Source organism: Siniperca chuatsi, linkage group LG13 (assembly GCF_020085105.1).
Source record: "Siniperca chuatsi isolate FFG_IHB_CAS linkage group LG13, ASM2008510v1, whole genome shotgun sequence".
Lineage (NCBI taxonomy): Eukaryota > Metazoa > Chordata > Actinopteri > Centrarchiformes > Sinipercidae > Siniperca > Siniperca chuatsi.
This window is the reverse complement of record NC_058054.1, coordinates 12,436,844-12,458,380: the sequence shown is the minus strand read 5'-3', so window position 1 is coordinate 12,458,380 and position 21,537 is coordinate 12,436,844. Positions and strand designations below refer to the sequence as shown.

The 21,537-nt window shown below is 40.0% G+C and overlaps 1 protein-coding gene across 3 annotated transcripts in view; it reads left to right on the top strand.

The window, feature by feature from the left end:
* agap3 (ArfGAP with GTPase domain, ankyrin repeat and PH domain 3) overlaps positions 1 to 21,537 on the top strand; it is a 115,546-nt gene that overhangs the window by 55,774 nt on the left and 38,235 nt on the right. For all 3 annotated transcript variants that reach the window (XM_044220814.1, XM_044220815.1, XM_044220813.1), the window contains exons 4-11: positions 2,060 to 2,145; positions 3,983 to 4,124; positions 4,665 to 4,799; positions 7,861 to 7,988; positions 8,312 to 8,467; positions 13,568 to 13,651; positions 17,975 to 18,079; positions 19,830 to 20,001. In XM_044220814.1, coding sequence (XP_044076749.1) covers positions 2,060 to 2,145; positions 3,983 to 4,124; positions 4,665 to 4,799; positions 7,861 to 7,988; positions 8,312 to 8,467; positions 13,568 to 13,651; positions 17,975 to 18,079; positions 19,830 to 20,001 — 1,008 coding nt within the window. The remainder of the gene's footprint in view (positions 1 to 2,059; positions 2,146 to 3,982; positions 4,125 to 4,664; positions 4,800 to 7,860; positions 7,989 to 8,311; positions 8,468 to 13,567; positions 13,652 to 17,974; positions 18,080 to 19,829; positions 20,002 to 21,537) is intronic.

Sequence of the window (21,537 nt, the reverse complement as noted above, 5' to 3'; positions counted from 1 at the left end):
AGCCTCCGTGTAAGCAGTGTGCTCACTGCGTGTTAACCATGCCTACCAACTTACCGTCTCTCTGTAGGCTGTCTGCAAGGTTATTAGTCGCCTCCTTTTTATGTAAGGTTGAGCAGAACATTCATAAAATAATTACTTTTCACCATGATGATGGATAGTGTTTGATGCTGAAGAGTATGGTAGTCTGCCTGGCTTTTTTCTCTGGATGCACTGTATTGGCTCAGCTCTAAATAAAGACAACAGCATCCTGGATGATTATGTAACTGAAATGTTTACTTCAGATTCCATCCATGTTTTTGCCAGAGCCATATGCTTTCATTACAGATACTGATCTCTGAGAGACTTTCCATAATCTGTTCTGGCATATGTACATGCTGCCAAGCTCCATACAAACTCTGTATTCTGATAAATCTTTGGTTTTCTGTGTCGTTCTGATCCAGTCTTTCTCACTGTGTAATGAGATCCTCCTCATCTTTTTTCCCTCTTTAAACAGGATTCAGAGACATCCAGACACATAGTTTCTCAGTCCTTTGTCTGAATCTCCAAAGCTCTCTGACTTTAGTTTAAAAAAAAAAAAATAGCTGGCTGGTGGTACGTGAATCTCTCTCTCTGTTACACAACCAGCATCCAGCAGGGCTTGAGAGCCTGTGCAAAAGGCTGGGAGAATCCCCTATTTGCCAAGCAGGCTAAAGTGGACTTAACAGGGTGGAAGTGTGGCTCAAGTGGATATGTATTGCTTGCTGAGACAGGAATACTGTCCGTCTATTAAAAATGACAGGGTCCGGCCACTATATGGCCCTTACAGCTCTTCTGTGATGTGAGATCTGTAGTTCTTAATATGCTTGTTGAACAGCGTGATCTATTATCTAATCATATGAAGTTCTTAGCTAACATCTGCTTACAAAACTCCCAGAAAATCTGATAAGTACAGGTGTACTTTTATTCTGCATGCCTATCTGCTGTCCTCAGCATAAGTTTTTTGATACATTTCATGATCATTCCTCTACCTTTTCAAATTTGTGAATTATTCAATTTAGTCAAATGACTTTCAGCATATTTTCGTATTCATAAGGCACCGTTTTCACTCCCAGGGACATCTCTAGCCTCACAACTTTCTCATTTGAATGTTTTTAATCTCCACGGGATCGCAAACCATTCAAATGATATGCAAAATCTAATTTACTGCATAGTTCTCCCATTGGTCTTTTCTTTATCTGCAGCCAGCTTTGCTAGCGGCAAGGAATATGCATTTCTATTAGAAAAGAAATTAAGAAAATGGAAAAAAAACTTAAGGCTGCATGGGGGTTAAGTGTTAGCTCCTCACTACCATCCTGTGGACGTGGTGTGACCTGAGGCGCACCAGTTCGGAATGAAGACAAGTTTTTTTCTGCTTCTGATTTTATCTCCCATCACTTCCTTTCCACTATTAGTCTCTGTGCTAAAATGATTCTCCTTGTCTTATCATTTCACCACAAAGCGTAATAAGTTTATGTTGTTAATGCTGCGAAAACCAATTTTCGAACCCACTGTAGCTCATGCGTTGAAGTGATGGAGACTGAACATGCAGTCTGATAATGTTTGTGAAGTGAAATTTGGGCATTTCTAGGACTTGTGGCAGTGCAGTGACATTAGCACTGAACTTGTTCCCTCAGCAGCTGTGTATTAGACACGCTAAATGGCAATTTCTCGCCCACATAATTGGCTCCAGAGAGACCTGGTTTCCTGTTGGCATATGATCTTAACAGCAACACATTCAGGAGGTCTAAATTGAGAACTGGACTTAAACACATCTCACCAAACTTCTATGAGCCATGCCAAGCTGTATTTTGATGCTAAATTTGGTTTATCTGGTACATCCTTGTTGTTTTTATGATTAATATGAATATGAGTATGAAATTTGTCTGCAGGCTTTTTCTCCTTGCAAAACCCTTGGTGCTCAGTTATTATAACCCAAGAGAGACAATTTTCCAATACCATCTTGTACCAGCACTAGACCAGACTTAACATGTTATAAGAATGACCTTGGAGCAAACTCTCAAAATAAATGTCTCTTCCTCAGGTGGACGGTTCAAGAAAGAAATAGTGGTGGATGGACAGAGCTACCTACTTCTGATCAGAGATGAAGGAGGACCCCCAGAACTGCAGGTAAAAGTGTTGATCCCGAAAAAATAACTCTTTACTCTAAAGCTGCGAGATGTGTCATGCAGACAGGAGTAGTTTAGAGACAGACCATTACTTCTTCGAAGGACTGTTTTGAGCAGTGTGACAGCACTCGGTTGTTGTTCTACCAAAAGCACTTAAGGGGAAGCAACAGATCAATGAGTAAACCCATCCAAAATCATTTTTGTGGTCAAAGGGACAATGCAGCACCTAATTGCCCTATTAGTATGTGAAATATGTAGAGTAATGGAGCTACTGCTTCATCCAAAGGGGGACTTTACCAAGTCTTTATAAGAGAACATGCGATTGATATTCTGATACTGATACTCTTAAATAAGAAGTGTAACTTCTGTTGTTTTAAAGTAAATTAAACCCAAATAGATTCAAGAAGGCATTCAAAAGAATTCAGATTTAATAAGCAGATTCTGTAAAATGCGAACAAGGATCACTTGAGAATACAAACCGACTTGCTTTTGGCTTCATTCACAAGATTCAATGTTTCCAGTCACACGTAAGCTCAGTGTGAACTTACCATGCATTTCTATTAGCAGCTGCTGATACCTGGCTTGGCAAAGCTCCGATTTACGCTTGCATTACGCTCAGTGAGATTAGGGAATAGAAATGAGTTTGTCTCAGTTGTCAGCTGCCTGTATAATTAGTGGCATAATTAAAGGCCTCCATTATATTCACACTCGTAGGAAGCTGAGCAGAGTTGTGGCTGAGAGGCTTGATTTTGCCATTCATTCCCTATGGGGGTCTGGGCGAGATGTGAAAGCTGAATGAAGAAGAGGGCAATACAGGGGAATAGGTATCACTCAATTGTCACTGGGTTCTGCTTAGCCTCTTTCCTATGGATGGTGATTAGGATTTGATTTCCTCCGCTCAAGGGAAATGTCTCTCCCCCGTTTGATCATAAACTACGCAGAGAGTGTGAATGTATGCATGTATGATGCAGCAAATGCAAAGATTCCTAGATTATGATAGCAGTGGGAATATAGCCGTTAAGGATGCAGTAGTATTGTTTGTCATTCATTGTGTCATTCCAGCTAGTACTGGTGCTTTGCCTGAAAACAAGACACTCAGTGTACTATGGCTGTTGCTACACTGCCCCCTTCTGTCTGTATATATTAACCTCAAAAAAAGTCCTGCAACAACCTAACAGTAATAATGTCTGCATGTAAGTAATAACATAGCCTATTTCCCCTCACATCATTCTGCACAGTGAAGCTCAAACATCCAAGTAAAGTAACAATAAGCCAAACAAGATTTTTTTTTTTTTTTGCCACAGAACCAGACTTAAAGGAACCGTTCACCCCAAAATACATATTTTTCCTCTGACCTGTCGTGGTATTTATTGGCTTTATTGTGAGCAGTTTCATGTTTTTATTTTTTTTAATTTATATTTTCTTTCTACCGATAGTTCCTACATGAAACTGCTTACAACAAGGTCTGTGGATTATCTTGAGTAGCCGGGTCATGATCCATGGAAAGAGACATTGCTGTTGAGTTTTTCAAATGCATTTTTTTGGTGCTTTGAGCACCACAAGCCGAGTGCCATACAGTCCCATTATATTCAAAAAAGGCAGACAGCTCTAAAGACGTTATCTCCAAAGCTCGGCAGCTTACACCAAAACAATCTAGATGGATAAATAGCACTACAGGTAAAAGGAAAAATATGTCATTTTGATTTTGGGGTGAACTGTCCCTTTAAGTTTGGTTCTGAGGCAAAAAAAAAAAATCTGTTGTGTGAATGTTCTTGTGCAATAACGAGGCAGCTTGTGTTTCACAGTGCTTCAACATACCACCTCTGCTCTGTCCTCAGTTTGCTGCCTGGGTGGATGCGGTGGTTTTCGTCTTTAGCCTAGAGGATGAGATCAGCTTCCAGACAGTCTACAATTACTTCTTACGCCTATCCAGCTACAGGAACACAGCTGAGGTCCCCATGGTCCTCGTTGGAACACAAGGTGCTTGCCCTACGTCTGATATATACTGTATGTTTTGAAGATATTGTAACTCTGTAACTTTACACAGGAAGTACTCTATGTTCTTACACTTAGAAAAATTTTATTTAAGGGATAAGATTGGCATATTCTATATTGATATACAGTAGCTTATTTCTGTGTGCAATAGAACTCCATTGTTGTCCAAAAACTATTAAAAAAACACATTAATGAGCCACACTGTCGCACTGGGTGAGATGTTCCTTCATTACGATGAACATGGGCACTGTAGTTTATTTTGAGTTAATCCCACATACACCGTCCTGCTGCAGGAAATACTTACTATCACATCAATTATGTATTAATCCGCAGCTGAAGATAGTCCCCAACAAATATACTATTTACTCCTGTTTTAGTAACATTTGTTAAAAACTACAGTGCCCCAGCAGTTTTAGGTAATTACTTTCATTTTGAACACAGGCTAAATATATATTTGTGACTTGTTGTTTTTTATTATTTAAATTAAATGTGTCAGTAATATGTTTTCTTACCCTGTTCTCTTAGATGCAATCAGTGCTGCCAACCCCAGAGTGATTGATGACTCGCGGGCCAGAAAGTTGTCAAACGACCTGAAGCGCTGCACATATTATGAGACCTGCTCTACCTATGGCCTGAATGTAGAGAGAGTCTTCCAGGACGGTGAGAGGGGTGTCAAAAAGCGCAAATGGGTTAGAAAGGAAGTACAAGGTGCAGCTTGAACATGATGATGGTTTAGGGTGCAGCACACTTCACCATTTTACCCCATACTGGCAGATGAGACGTATTTGATAAGTTGTTAATTTGAAGACATCAACTTGGGCTTTGGGACATTGTGATGGACATATTTGACTATTCTCTGACATTTATAGACGAACCGATTACCAATTTATCGAAAGAATAATCTGCAGATTAATCTATAATGAATATTTTGTTGGGTGCAGCCCTAGTTTTCGACTTACTGCCTCATCCTCATGCCTCGTGCAAGGCAAATCCAAAGGCTGTATTTATTAATTGAGAAAAAAATTATTCTAGACCACCGTTCCAACAACTAAACTAGCCACATTTCAAATTAATAATTTCCAATCTGACAAGTTTTATTAAAAGACTACAGGATTTTTTTTACAATTTCTTGAATAAACAAATGAGAAGCATTTTGTGTGAATAATGTGAAAACAACTTGGATACACAGGGTCTTTTCATCTTCCCATTTCAAGAAAATTGGTCAATTTAGGTATTTCCAAGTAATGAGGTAGTTCATCAGTTATCGCCTCTGACAAAACATTAGATCAACTCGATAATCTTTGATCAACATTTCTCTTTGCAACTTCTGTGTGTCACTCTGGTAAACACGAGTAGAATTTGTGTTAAAATTCACTAATTATGACGGGTTTTTTTCTTTTCACGCCAAGCTAATTGTTAGTACTTTATGCTGTTCATGAGTTATTACTAGCAACAAGAATAAATGCCTGTGCATGCTTGACTCACGTGGAGGGGTGTGCATACATATTAATATACTTTATGCTGTGGGCTCAGCAGCTATGATTGGCAGGAACATTAACAGACTGACTTTAAATTAATGATACAACAGGCATTTTAAATGGAATTGAATAGTCAAACACTACAATTATTAATCACGGAAGCTAAAATCATGATCATAGAAAAGGTTTCAGTCGTAGTCATCTGGACACTGTTTTCAGAATCAAGACGTTTCGGCTTCCATCCGGAAGTCATTCTCAATTGTGAAGAAATGGGACGGGAATTAGAAATTTAAGCTACTCTGTGTTACATAAGCTCTGCCCTCAGGAAGGAATCTGCCTGAGTATCTGTTAATAGCTAGTTTCACCTGAAACTGACCTAATAGTTTCCAAGATGGCCCAGAAATCAGTAATCAGGCCTATTGTTTTCTGGCTGCATCTGCTTCATCACTGTTAAGTACCTGATTAGCATGTGATTGGCGTGACCAAGGTGATAATACACTCTGATAGACTTTGGGCAGATTGAAAGGGACTACACCGTCTAAAATCATGATGTAGGATTTCATAGAAATGTGGCGCTCTAAGCTAGAGACCAGTTCATATTCAGTTGTCTATAAATAGTGAAATATCCTCTTAATGTCTCTTAAAAGTATCTGGAAACTCTGAGTTTTTCCCTGAATCCATAACTGAAGTCATGAAACTGTCATTTGGAAACTCTGCTGCTTCCACCCTGGCACATTATCCCTTAAGGCTGCAGCTCCTTTGAAAGCCTGACATCCCTTCACAAAACATCTGAATATGTAACACAATGTTCACTTTGCATTTCATTGACTTGATGCACAGGCACGTTGTCTTCCCTCCCTGCCTTAATTGCTTCCTGAAGCCCATTTTGAAATAATTAAAAGAGATGAAGGAGTGTTGGCTGTCTGGAGAAGTTGCTCTGTATCACTCTTGCCTTCTCTCTCTGTTTGCCATGCTGCAGCAGGCAGCCGGGCGTTATGGTCCCAGCTGTCAGGGCAACTTCAAATCATCTCTCTTTCCCTCAGTGCTAATTCACGTCACGCAGCCGTGAACATCACCTCCCTCCCTCCCTCCCTCCCTCCCTCTTTCGCCACCCTGTCCCTCACTCGAGTGTGCTGTGAATTAAATGACGGGTTGCAGCAATTGCATGGCAAATCAGGTTGTTCTGATGGTGACAATAGTCTCATTTGGCTAACATCACTCTGTAGAGCTCAGTGAATAACATAAAAAATTGCAAGTATCATTTTGTATAATTACTTTTCTTGGAAATAGAGGTACCGTTTTTCCCAGGAGATATGTACAATCCACCTTGCAGTATGTTGCTTATTACCTGACTGGAAAACAAATGGCTCGTGGTGGTTGTGATAATGTGCTAATATGCCTCTTTGTCTGTCTAGAATTAGCTTTGCTTACTTTGTTGAGCTTCATTTAATTAGTACGGTGTTAGTGTTCTGTTTATAAAGAAACAAGAGAAAAAATGTGTTCTCTCTTTGTTTTTAGGTATTTCTGAAGATTTTATTGACATGTCCTAACACTATGTATACCTGTAAACCTGCAGACATAATAATGCCATAGTTGCCTTTAGTTGTGTGCTCACATCTACTGCAGTCCTAAATTAAGGTAGCAGCAGTCATGTTTATAATATCTCGTGTGCTTACAGGAAAATGCAGGAAATTAGGCAAAATTTTGTTTTGTTATAATGCTATGAATGAAAATCCTCCCACTTAATTTTGAATATGCAGGCTAAACGTCACATTCGGAATTTACTGAATTGTCCCATAAGAACATAAGAAATACTTTATTCATCTTTGTGTTCCTGGTAGATGGTTTACACCAGTTCTCCATGCTAACACTTACCAAACAAAGTATTAAAGGGTCAGTTCACCCAAATAGTTTCTGGAAGGATGTGCTGTTGTTGAATTTTTTACCTGTAACTCATCATTCTAATGTTTGCAAATTAACATAAAACTTACTTTAACAATCTATCTGCATGGCTAGTTACTAGTTAAGTAAGAAAATGTCTTATTTGGGTGAACTGACCATTTACATAACTAACAATCTGCAGAGGCACATATATAATTCTGGTTTCTATGTTCTCATTGCTTAATGAGAACAGTCCCCCAAAACTCTCTGAATTCCATTTACTGGAATTTATTTATATCAGGAACAATTTGACAGGATTAATGAACAGTCTGTTACTGTGTCTTTGCCACTCTCTTCTCCAGTTGCCCAGAAGGTTGTGGCCATGAGGAAAAAGCAGCAACTCTCTATTGGTCCATGCAAATCTCTGCCTAACTCTCCCAGCCACTCATCAGTCCCCGCTGCATCCATCCCCTCTGTTCACATTAACCAGGTAAGATCCAAATCATCAAAGACAGCACACTGTTTTACTTACTGATCATGCAGTTACTTTAATATTAGTGCTTTATGCTGTTATGTAAAGAAGTCTCCAACACACTCAGTTGTGATTCTTCTCATAATCATAACTTCTTTTATCAGTGTGGGAAAATGAATGAATTATATATCTATCCAAATCAAATCTTCTGTATCATAAATTGTTGTTAATTGTTTTTATTCCCTCTCCTTCTCTGACTCTCTGACTTTCTCACTTTCTCTCTGTTCCTCCCTCCTCTCTTCTGATTCTGCCGGTTCCTCTTAATCTCTCTTGCTCCGCAGGCGGCCAATGGTGGGGTTGCATTCAGCGACTACTCCTCCTCTGTTCCCTCCACCCCCAGCATAAGTCAGCGAGAGATGCGCATTGAGACCATTGCTGCCTCCAACACACCCACGCCCATTCGCAAGCAGTCAAAGCGCCGCTCCAACATTTTCACAGTAAGTATGCGACAGCTGATGCAAAGCAACACCCACTCACACTACTAGAAGGCATGTTGCCAAGCACACTTTGTCCACCAGAGGGAGACAGGTAGCTCGAAATGCATTAAAGCCACCTCTCCTGCCTCCGATGCAGGCAAAGAAAGCGACTTGTTCACAAAGCACAATGGGCAAAGGAGAAAAAGACTAAAGAGAAATTATATTAGAACCCCCGAAATGCTCCAAAAAACGAACCCTTCTTTCAAAGCAAATATCAAAGATAAGCACTGTGGAAAAAACGTCATCTCTTTTCATGTCCCTTTTCTTTTCTAATTGGATGTAGTAAGTGCGCATGGATTAAGTTTCTCATCTCACCCATGACAAACTAGGCCCCCTGCACTGTCTAAATCTTTGACCTCCCTCCCCCCACCCCTCTTATTTTTACTAGATCCTTTCTTTGCAGTGACTTTCCTTTTTTGGGGGAGACGGCAGCAACAAACCGCCAATGCCTCTTCTCCTGCTCGACCAAGCTAAACTAAAAGTCAGAGCAAGCCAATGCCCTGTTTACACGCTGCTAATAACACATGCCTGCACCCTCCGACACCCCACCTCCCAAGATATACTCACCCAGCCACTAACCATCTCGCAGAGTCTAGATAACTCCCCAATCCTCACCCCACTTACTTATACTGTGGCCCAAATCCGATCTCGACCACCAAGATTCACTACCACTCCAGTATCCCGACCCCTGTCTGCCTGCTCTTAACCCCATGTCCTGTCGGCTCTAACCAATAGCATATGTGTGCACTAACCACTCTAATTTCCTTAGCTGTCCTAAGCTTGTCTTTTACTTGTAGCCTCTGCCCTCTTCTTCTACCCAGCCTGCTCTCCCCTTTCCTCCTCTTTCTAACCTCCTACACCAGCCTTCTTCTTCGCTGCTAAGCCTGTCCTAATCTCACGTAGCCAGACCTCTGCCTTTTCAAGCTCAGGGAGGTCTGTAGAAATTCTACCCAAAATGGTGTCTTCAAACCAATGAAATAATTTTGTGTTTGTCCAAAAAAGCTATTGTGTGTTTTCAAACTCACACCTAACTGAAAGGTTAGGTTCCAAAGGTTTAGTTATCTCAAGTTTTCTAGTTTTTTTTTTTCTCCAGAACTTTGTGAGACAGAGATCAGGCTATGTGAGATTACTTCTTTCCTGACTCCTACCTGGTACATCTACCCTTCCCCACCTCTAAAATGTCCCCTCTCCTCCACCTGTCTTCCTCCCCCTCATCTCTTCCTTCTTTTGCCCTCTGACCCCTGTCTCCTACCTCCTGCCTTCTTCTCTCCCCCATCTCTTTCTAGCAAAGTCCTTCTCTAACCTTCCTATCTACCCCCCCCCATTTCTCCTACTTCCTTCATCCCGTTACCCCAGCTGCTGTGGAAGCCGCAGGCTCTGTGGCCTCCGAGCAGTACAGGCTGTGTGCTAGCTCCCCTTGTTGTCTCCCTTCCCCCTGCTAGGTAGTGACTAACCATGTCCACCAGAGAAATGAGCCTCTCCCCGTCCGCGTCATGGAGATGCCGAAGCACGCCACCTACCCAGTGTGGGTGCCGGAGTGGCAAGCCGAGCGGGAGTTTCAGCTCATGACCTTCTGAGGAGCAGCGAGCCGAGGGTGGGAGGAGGGAGGGTGAGGGAGGAAAGAAGGAGGAGGAGGAGGAAGCAGAGAAGGAGAAAGAGGAGGAGGGGACGGAGAGTTAACGGGGCGATGTCGACATTTCTTCAGTGACACTTGAAGAGTGCGATGGGCTAAGGAGAGGAAGACTTGCAGTGCCAACCTTTTTGCCATTTTACAACAACAAAACAACAGAGAAAATATTCCATCAACACAACAATATCGAGGATGTCGCATTCCTAGCTTTGTCTGTTTTTAAAAATAAATTGACATCTGTGTTACACAGTACAAGTTCAAGTCCTGCTACTCACTGATAGACAGCAGGCTGCCATTCAAAAAGCCTGTCTTGTTTTCTAGCCACACTCTTGTAAGTAGTTCATTTTATGTTGATTTTGGGAGTTTCAAGAGAAAAACTCAATGAAAGAAAATATGCCTTAATGTCATCAGTAGACAAGCTTTGACAGACCAATATCAGACTCACTTCAGTCACACACAAGGTATTTTGTTCTAATATTATAGAGGAGAACAATTCTGCAAGAAATTAATCTAGTCCAGTTGTAATCGGATATAAAAGTAATGTTTGTCACATTTGTGGCACTGGCATTGGGACTCTTGAAATTAAGAAAAATTCTTTTGTTTGAGTTAACAATGTTGGAGAGTAAAAATTTTAACTTTTGGGTACAGATTTTCTGGCCCAAATTTTATCCAACTACAAAAACATCAGATGTAGTTTATTAGAAAAGCCCCTTGAAATAGGTGAATGTTTTTTAATAATACATTGGTTTGGCCGTTTAAAAAAAAAAAAAAAAGTACAGAAAACTCAAAGCTTTACTACAGAAGATCATATCACTCCGTCTTTTCACCGCCCTCACAAATCAATTTCACCAACCGCAATCATTTCAAGCCAGTTTTTACCATAACTGTCCTTGGCCACTAGGTGTCAGCACAATACACATTATTCTTTCCTAGTGCTTCCATGGTCAATAACTAAACGATATGTTTTGTAATCTGTCTGTGGATTCCTGACGTCTTCAGGCTGTCTGTCCCTTTTTGTGTTGAAAAGCACATTGTTTAGGAATTTAGATGACTACTACGGCATTTTTTATACTTAATTCCATCCCTCTCATTCATTCATATTCATTTAATCCATGTGTTAATGTCTGCCATTTGGTGTTTCCCATTTCATGTTTTTAGTCCCTTGACTTGTTGCTGGATCTCCACGTATGAAACAAAACATAACCAAAACAAACAAACAAACAAAAAATAACCATTTGACACTGTTTTTCAATATTTGCAGATTTGTGCTTCTGTTTCCAACCTTTCTTCAACAAAAAGGGCTTTCCAACTCCTTCCGAATTAGAAGAGCATGATGGTTTTAAAAAAAAGAGTCCCCCTGCTTTGCCAATCCTGATAGAGAGGAGGTTATTTATTGAGGACTTACAGCTTGTCGCTGCTTTACCCTCTGTGCTTTATCGCATTTAGGGTAATGCATAGAACTTGCACTATACGGAAACTATAGGATTTTGCGTCTAACGCTGCCTAAAGTTGAGTCCATTTGAGTTTTTGAGCGCACTCAAAGTAGACTGTCAAATAGTGAGACAGACTGTAGGGACTCTTCTGGAAATGCCCGTCCACCCAAACCCCAACCCCCACTCCACCCCCCAACTCTCACTCAGACATCCCATACAAAAACACGCTGTACAGTCAAGTCACTCTTGGAACTGTTATCCAGCCGCCCAAAGGACACGACCTTTCCTTACATGACATCACACTGCCTTTTGCCATAAATGAGGACTCAAGGACTAGAGGTGCCAAGTTGTTTTTTGTTCTTCCTACATTCATTTGGTCCGTTTTTATTTGATTCCTTCTTATTTTCCAGGGAGTATTGAAGTTTTGAATGGAATTGAAAATGTGGTATAAATGTATTATCATAGAAGTATTTTAGATCAGAGTAACTTTGGGTAATTTTATGAAGGCCTTCATAAAAATCAGGGTAGAGTGTCAGGGTGTTGAGGTATTACAGATATATATTATACTGAAAGTTGCCAACAAATGAAACTGAGTTGCACCGACTTGTATGAATGTAGTTAAACTTAACATTTGTTTTCCTTTTATTTATTTTTATTTAAGTTATTTATTTTTGCACATTCAATTGTTTTTTATTCATTTGTTTATTTTCATTTTTCTCAATTTAGGGTTGGTACAGAGTTTATGAACTCTTGCATAATCACTTTTCTATCATGAACGGATTGACAAAAATATAGACTGCTGTATATCTTGTATTGTATTTTATTTACAATGGTACTCTATACAAAGTACATACATATAAGGAGTATATGAAATAATGCCTTTATTGTCCATCCTATATTTTGTGGGAACTGCAATGTTTGGCTCAATCTGTTGAATATTTTGAAGTGAATTTGTGACTTGCTTTGTATGGTGTCTGTATAGAAGCTAAACAAGTCATCATTAAAAAAAATAAAATGTTGGAAAAAATATAAACACCAGAGTTGGTTTACTTGAACTCAGACTCTACCTCTTCTCCATTGGTGACTGGACATTTCTCATGTTCTGACTGAGACCATACACACTCATGTCTGTCCCTGCCTGTATCTCATCTCTTTATTTGTTTTGGGGTGGGAAGGTGATTTTTTTTTTAAAAAATGATTTATTTCCATGTAAGGGTTATATTTACTGTCTAACCATTTTTCCCTGCACAGGCACAACCAGAAACTTGCAATGTTCATGTGTTTTTTTTCTTTTTTTGACTCTTAAATTGTTTATTTGCAAAATAATTTTATGTCCCACCAGGTTTTGCAGGTCAAAGGTCGGAGGAAGCTACTTGTACTGAAGTCTTTTTAAAATAACCATTTTCCCTTCTCTCCCTTTAACCCGTTGTGAACTTTAACTAATTTATCGTGCTGTGAAAGCCCTTATCAGTGCAGCTATGCTAAAGGCACAGCTGAAGCTACACTGGTGTAGCAGCAGTTGGTCTGCTGGTCCACTAAGGGCCTGCTCTGGCTCTCAAACAGAGGGAAGGATCCCCCAAAGGGTTTCAGGGCTGAGTCATGACTCAATGTGTGATCGTCCTTGGTCTCCTCTGTGTTGAAATGTGTCTAGTGTGGTCTTGGTTTGGTTTCTTTTTTTAAATTATTTTTTTGAACTTGCACGTCGGTGTTACTGCTGTTTGTTCCGCTGGTCTGCTTGTCTGTTAATTTCGAGCTTCTTTTGAGACTTTTATTTTGCAACGTCGAATTTTTCCACAAATACTGCAAATGCTCCAAACACAAACCCTCACCTCCCCCACTGACCCCCAGTCTCTTTCTCTTTCCCTCTCTCACTCACACACACACACTCCAACATACACAACTACACCCAAAAACTCACCTCACACCCCTCAACTCCCACTCTGCTTCGCCATCAGTGTTTCGCTTCTGTTGCTGACTGACTTTCTTGTTTTCTTGCAGTCACGGAAAGCCAGTGAACAAGCAAAGAGCGTTGACAGTAAAACAGACAGCATAGGCAGTGGAAGGGCCATACCTATCAAACAGGTAAGCAGTTTTCCTAATTTTCACCCTACATTTCTCATAGTTACCTCGGGTAAGTATGATCCCTTATATTACATGTTCTTCTCTGTTTAATGTTGATATGCTGTGTGTTAATGATTTAATCAGTGGATAGGCTATATACTGTAGTTAGTCATTTGGGCAATGTAATGTGTTACTGTAACCACTAGATGGCGACATAATACAACATAACAAATTACTTCAATGCCAGTACAAGAAAGTAGAAGGCTGTGGGTTTAGACATAACATCAGAAAGGTTATTAGCAAAGAAATGTCCCGGTTTGTGTATATCATACACCTATCAAATTAAAAAATATATAGGTTTTGATATTTTGAAAGGCACAACGAGTTCATTTCTGACCTCATAAATTGCAGAATAAATGTGTAATTGAAGAGCTATCTTATGGATAATGAAAATACACATTTTGTGTGTTTCTGAAATGACCATAACTGAAAATATAGGCCTATTGTAATTGTGAGTTTACAAACACTACCAATGTAAACAAACTTATCACAGCTTCAGAAAACAGTAAAACATTTAGTGGACTTTTTAGCGTTATTGTGTAGCATTAGTCTGTGTATTTAAAGTCATGTCAATCAATTTGGGAGAGATGTTTCCAATCGTGTGATCAATTTTAACAATAATTTACATTTGGATAATGGATTGCACCATTTTAATATAAAAACGTGGAAATGTTATTATTATTTCTCATAAGTATGTGTGTGTAAGTAGTATTTTTACATATAAATTCATTCATGTATATCCATATAATAAAGTCAGTTTATATTAAACTCAAGTTTGATCAGCTGAAACTTTCTAACTTTCTTTAGATGTCTCAATAGATATAATTTTCTTTAGCTTGACTATTTGTTTTTGAGGTAATTTCATAATTTGTTACATAGTGCTACATTAAATACTACACACTCACTAACATCGTAGTGATTTGTATTTTAACATAGTGTGTGTGTGTGTGTATACATATACATATGTTACCCCCATCTTAAATAATTTTTTGCTGGTATTTTTAGTTTTTATTTTTACCATGATTTTCTTTATTGTTTTTCTTTTGTATGTATTCATGCATTGCTTTTAAGGACCAGTTGGGTAGTACTGAACACTGAATTACACATCTGAGTAAGGATCATTTCTAAAGGTCCGACTGTAACCGAAGCAGAGGTAATTGACACATTGATTAGTAATCACTCGTGATTATGTGAGGGCTTTTGAAAATGGGTCACCATCCTTATATTATCCTCTTTACCTGCCAGTGATAGAAGATAATGTCTTTTTTGAAATGTTGAGCCAGACCTTCTCGTTCCCTTTGTAAGAAAATTGCCAAGGCTTTGGTCCAGCTGAAATAATGGCAGGGTGACGCTTCCAGGCCCCCTCATTCAATCAGAAAATAACACTTTGTGGAAACCGGCCCATCTGTCTGTCACTGATGGTAGATGTAACAGATGCAAACATTTCATGATATAAAATTAAAATAAATGAATGAATTTCTTTTACATCAAATTCATTCTTATTTACACAACAGAAGTTTAAATTATGGCTTTATTTAAACTTCAGCAACACCCTGGAAAATGGTTTAAAAAATACTGTCAAAAAAACAACATAGAAATTTAAAACTTCATGGTGGCCATTCTACAAACATGTCATTTCTATTTGATCTCCGTAAAGCTCTTGGTTTTTATGTAGATTAGTGTAATTCCCAGCGGAAGATGCCAAATCTGATGAGTACAGGTGAGCAGGAGGTTGGCTTTTACAGATTAGAAAAGAATCCCCTCTGAGCAATCTGTACTGTAAACTCTCCCATTCTTATCCAATACATTATGGAGAGCTCAGAGTTCCCTGAGTATCATGCTAACTTTTGACAAGATAAGCCACCCCCCTCTTTATCTACAAAGGATTTTTTTTGGTAGGCGGGGGGGTTTGGCTATACAGATGTGGAGAGAGGGATGGAGGGGGTTAGTGGTGTGACTTGCTGATCTCCAGGCCAGTCAAATGCACAATCAAGGGGATCAAAGTGTCAATGTGATCTTAATTACCACTCCCCCCTCACCCCATCGGGCCAGATTACACACCACATGCCCCCCTACCCCCCACCCCCGCTCCTACCGCCCTCCCATCTATAAAAATAGTGAGTGAGGATAACAATGCACTCAGGAGCTGTTGCTGGCTCCTCAGCAGTGAGTGCATTCTTGCCCCCACCCCGCAACCCAACACACAACACCACCCCATGTCACAAAGGGCCGGCCTATCAGTCAGCCACAGTGGCAGGATGCAGCTTTTCTCCTGGTTGTCTCACAAAAGAAGGGAAAGACACTATCTCCTCTGTGTAGATATGACAATTGTGTGGACACGGAGAACGCGTCTGACGATCGGCCTGTTTCCTTATGTCGCACAGGCTGAACACACTCATCTCTTTTGTGTGTCTGTGTGTATGTGCCAGTTTTGTAGGGAAGCACAGGGCTCCACACATATTGCCATTTGATGTCAAACGATCACATAGAGAGCACACTGCTCAATCCAATGTGGCAAACGACTGAACAATCATGAAAGTGACATGCTTTATGAAAGATATATCAAAGCCATAATGGGCAACTGTTCAAATGAAATAAAAGAAAAATTAGTCTGCACATGTAAAGATTTTCACATTGTCTCAATATCTTTATTGATCTGCTTCACAGTTCTGGTAAATATATGAAGCTCCGCACTGATTGCATGTATAGATTTATTTATGCTTCAGTAAGGCCACGAGATGAGCAACATATTTGCTTGTAAAACATGTATTATAAAGTCGCCAGAGGCCCTGTGACTGGATCATTTACTTTGTATGATTAGAGAGCCATTTAAAAAGTGTTTACAGTTCTTTTATTGACTAAATTGAGAAGTCTGGGCAGTCAGCAACTTATCGATCGAAGAACACAATGTTTCTTCCTGAAAAATCAAGAGTATCAATAGGCTTTCTGCTATGAAAAATAATATTTATATTTAATTTAATTGCATGGCTATTACTTTTTATCAAGGTATTTTTATTAAACATTAATTAAACAGAATATATACAACATATGAAACAAATATATTTCTTTTTTCGCCCCTTTTTGTTTCATTGAAGTGCCCAACAAGTTGTACTACTAATTGTTCAGTTTATTAAGCTTCAGCAAAACAGACAGCAGTGATGCTGGTCTGTTTTCTGAGTGGCATCTAAAAATGACTTTTTTCCATTTTAAGATAACATCAGAAAACATTATTCTATACTCTGTAACTGAATGATTTTAGTAGATTTAGATTTAGTTGAGTAGATTTAAAGATAATGTTTGAGCCATATTTTAAGTTTTGAAATCCTGCTCCAGTGAGAAGCTATAAACAGGCAGGTATATTGATAAGATATGAAGAACTCCAAACTCTGGAGTCCCAGCATGCAGCCAACAGTCAGGTCCCCCCCCCGATGAATCAGGGTTCGGATTAGGATGATTGTCGGCAAACAGCCTGGTGCCCAGGTCACCGAGGGTCAGCTCTTCCTGATGTATTAATCAGGATTAAAGCCTGCAGGATGGGCCTGGCTAGCAAAATACTACCCCTTGAACCCCCCCTTTTCAGATCACATGCACACAGGCCCTGGTTGTAAAAGCACAAACATTGCCCCGGCTTAATCCCCTAATTAAGCGGGCCCCTCCTCACTATTTAACCCCAGAGAGGAACTGCATTGTTTACCAGTGGATTTACTCAGCAGATAAGGAAACCATCTGAGGCCCTAAAAGGCCCCAGAAGATAAAGTAGAATAGAATAAGAGCCGAATGGGCTTTGAAGAGGGGAGATCACACTCCCTAATCCCAGGATTGAGAGGTCTTCCAGAGTTCAGCATGTTATGTGTATGAATGCAGGGAGGAGGTCTGGCAAATTGGATTGTCTCTCTCTCTGAATGGTCTCTGTGCCAGAGGAACTTGGCCAGCTCTGGAGGTTCAAATGGTCACAATAGAAAAACTAACATATCATTAAACCTGTCAGCAAACAAATTATAGTAAAGAATGAACGTTTAAGGGTGTTTAATTACATATTACTGTTGTTTTCATATTTTTATATTTAATCACTCCCTTACTGTTTCATAATTGTCAATTAAAATGGTGTTTGTTTGCTTTATGACTTACCACAAAGAAAATGCTCAATGTAACTGCCATAAAGAATCTGTAATAACAATAATAATAATGCTGTTTTATGGTATTTAACATCCATAATGGCTCATATCATCTACCATGCTGCTTTGAGAAGAGCATATGCTCACCGTGATGCCTTGTCTCTTACAGGGAATCCTTCTGAAGCGAAGTGGCAAATCCCTCAACAAGGAGTGGAAAAAGAAATATGTCACACTGTGTGATAATGGCGTCCTTACTTACCACCCCAGTTTACATGTGAGTCTCAATTCCCCCACCCCCTCTTCTTCCCTTCCCATTTCTTTTCCAATCATGTGTTTGTTACACTACTGTTTGTACTCAAGGGGGCTGCTGGAGGTTTTAATGTAGGACTTTTTCAACCGCTGAGCACGATTCTCTAGATGCGATTACATTTACCACCACTGCTGTAGTGAACTGGATTACAACCACATAGACTAATGATTTCTACAGAGACTTATCGCTTTATATAATAGCTATACTGGCTAACCGTGTGACTTTAAGCTTAGTATTAAGAAACAGGGTGTCCCAGTGGTCATCTTTGCCCCCCCCTGTGGTGCCCATCCCCGGTGCCGGGTAATGGAGACATGGCCGTACTTCTGCGTGCCCACCGCGCCTAGAATCCACGCTGGCTTGTATTTATAATGGTTCTCACCGCATGGCAGCAGAGCCTGACCAGCCTCCCATATCCATCTTTGTCAGAATCCCGCTGGGCCGCTAATATCTCTTAAACACTCGGCTGGCTGGCAGCAGACAGCTCAAGAGCCCGGTGCCACACTCAGAAATGCCCGTCTTTCCCCAAAACCCCTTCAGTTCCTCCCACCACTCTCTGATTCCTCCAGTCCTGTGTTTGAGATGTTTAGGTAATTTGGCAAAGGTGAAATAAGATGAAAACATACTAGCAATGTCTTGTGTCTAAGGAGACAGCTCAAACTTTGAGCACAAGCCCAACAGTTAGACATGAACCTTGTGTGTGGCCTTGTTGCACTGACGGTGTGTTAGTGGTTTAATTTACAAGCGGTTATTAGTAGAGCAGTGCTGTGCTACAGTGATGTATGTAATTGACTGAACAGGCTATCTCTTGATCATTACAGCTATTACAGGTCATCAGGGCAATCTATGAATCTATGAATCTGTTGACTTACGGAGGGAGGTGAAATAAGGGAGACAGTTACATTAGCGCGGTAACAGCTCGAGCTCATTTTGAGCAGTGGAGCAGAGAAGGAGTAAGAAAGGGAAAGGGGAAGAGAGATTGAGGAAAGGAGAGAGGGAGGGAGGCAGACTGAGAGTGGAAGAGGGGAACCTTTAATTTCGCAGTCAGCCAAGCCATCCACACAATCACCTTCTGTTAATTCTATCTGCTACATCAATTAAATTGTTTGTAGAAACTAATTGAATGTGGCTTAATCACACATCTTAATAGCTTTGCACGCTTCGATCTGGCTGTTAATTCCAGCAATAAAATGAAATGAGAGCGCTCACTGGGTAATTAGCGAGGAGGCTTGGGAAAGAAATGAGTGCTTTATGACACGGCAATAAAGCAGAGGAGCCGGTGGGGGGACGGCAAAGGCCGAGCTCGCCTCTTTCTGGGTCTTTTTCTGCTGAGCCCAATGATTTTCACCTTGGCTTCCCACATTTGGGCAGTAGTCGCTTTAAACCAAATCAAATGCCCAAATTGAAAGAGAATGAGACTGTTTGCATTCATTAAGCCTAACATCCAGCTATTTGGAGAGACGGCGTGGGCACAGGTGATGTATAATGGCTTTACAATCATTTTTCCACTATCACACACCCTTAGTGGAAGATCTGAGATGGGTTGTGACTAATGGGGATGGAAATTGAATAGTCTTTTAATTTGTTTTTCTTCCATAATTCCTGGATTCTTGTTGGTCTGCTGTGTATAATCAGTTCCCTGAATTGAGGGAAATATTTGGAAATATTTGGACCATTCATAACTATTGCCATTTTCGTTTTTTTTCACTTTCTATAGGACTACATGCAGAATGTGCATGGGAAAGAGATAGACTTGCTGAGGACAACAGTCAAGATTCCTGGGAAGCGACCCCCCAGAGCGGTGGCCACTGTGGCCCCCACTGCTAGTCCCAAAACCAACGGGCTGACCAAGGACCGCAGCACCTTGCAGCTGGGCATAGGAAACACAGGTATGATTCCCAGGCCTTATTATAAGGCTAAAGGCCAGAGTAATAAAAGTAACTGTGCTTTTTTTCAATTTTCATATTTAAAATACAGATACATGTACAATTTAAGATATTAATTTTATATAAGTATATAAGGCACTTTACTGCAAACACAACTTTGAGTGATTCTACTGGAATATGATTGGTACATTTACTGTTTTAACTTCAAGTTAAGTCTTGTAGTTGTGGTCAGAAAACATAAACCACAAGTGTTTGTGAAAGTGACCACACACTTAAAAATGATCAAGGATCTTTTAACAAGAGCAATGTGTCAGGCTCATGAAAACATACAATGGGCCAAAAGCTTGAATATGTGAAAACAGTTTGTGTACTAAATAGAAATAAAGATCATTTGTTGTAATCAGTGCAAGTGTCATAAAAAACAATATACAAAATATAAAAATACCCTTTTGTAAGCCTGATTAAAGGCTGAGTAAAATGTGTTGCTCTTATCAGTGTTAATAAAATATCCTGATTGTATATTTTTACAGTTTTCACAATCACCAACACTTGTGGATCACCTTTTTTGACTACATGTTCATCTTGCAGTTGCAACGCTTTTTATCTCTTTTTCACTTGTAGTTGTGGTATTGAAATAAATACCACATATCAATAATATTCACTTATATTGGTAAATATGAAAGGATAGACTTATATTTCATGTACTACCCAAAAGAGTGAACAAATCATTGGTATTATATACAGTGTATATATAATGGTTACTTATTTTCTATGTCCTCAGTTTATAATTAATCATAAAAATGGGTCCCAACAGGTTAATTATCTACTCTTTGTATGGTTCATTCATGCAAATTAGCTGCCTCATAGTATACACAATGATGACTTAATGAGCATCTATGAGAAATCTATTAATTCTCTAAATTACTAAATAGGGAATTAAAAATGGTGTTTAAACATCATGCCCACGTCTAAGGAAATATCACAAAAAAATTAAGGTTTGTTTATCTTGTACTATTATGCCACTATGACACTGACCTAGTTATTTTTCATCCTCTGTGGAAGTCGGGGTCACAGCAACAAAAACCAGTTTGGCCCTGAGCATCGTGCCAGGGTTTCTCCACCTTTCAAGTTTAAAAATAGAGCTCTTCTCCCAGCGAGCTGTGCCACCGGAGGCTGCAGAGAGTCTGGCAGGCTTATAGAGGGGAAGCCAGTGATTGGATTTAGGGGTTAGGATTAAGAGTAATTAATACTAATTAGCAAAGTGATCCCCGGAGGGAGGCGGGTTCCTTCATCGGCTGTGAAATGGGCACAGTGTTTTCATCACTCAGGCTAAAGCTAACTGGCTGAGAGTGGGTACAGTGCCAAAGACGGGTCGGCAGGGACCATTAGCACTGTCCAGGCAGGTTACTCTTAAACCTGGCCACGGTGCTGCCACTGCTGAAGGGGTTAATCAGTCAAAAGCAGAAAGATGTAGGAGTTTACAGAGCAGAGGACATTGGATCGGGGTTGTTGCATCCCACAAACTGTTAACCTTGAACG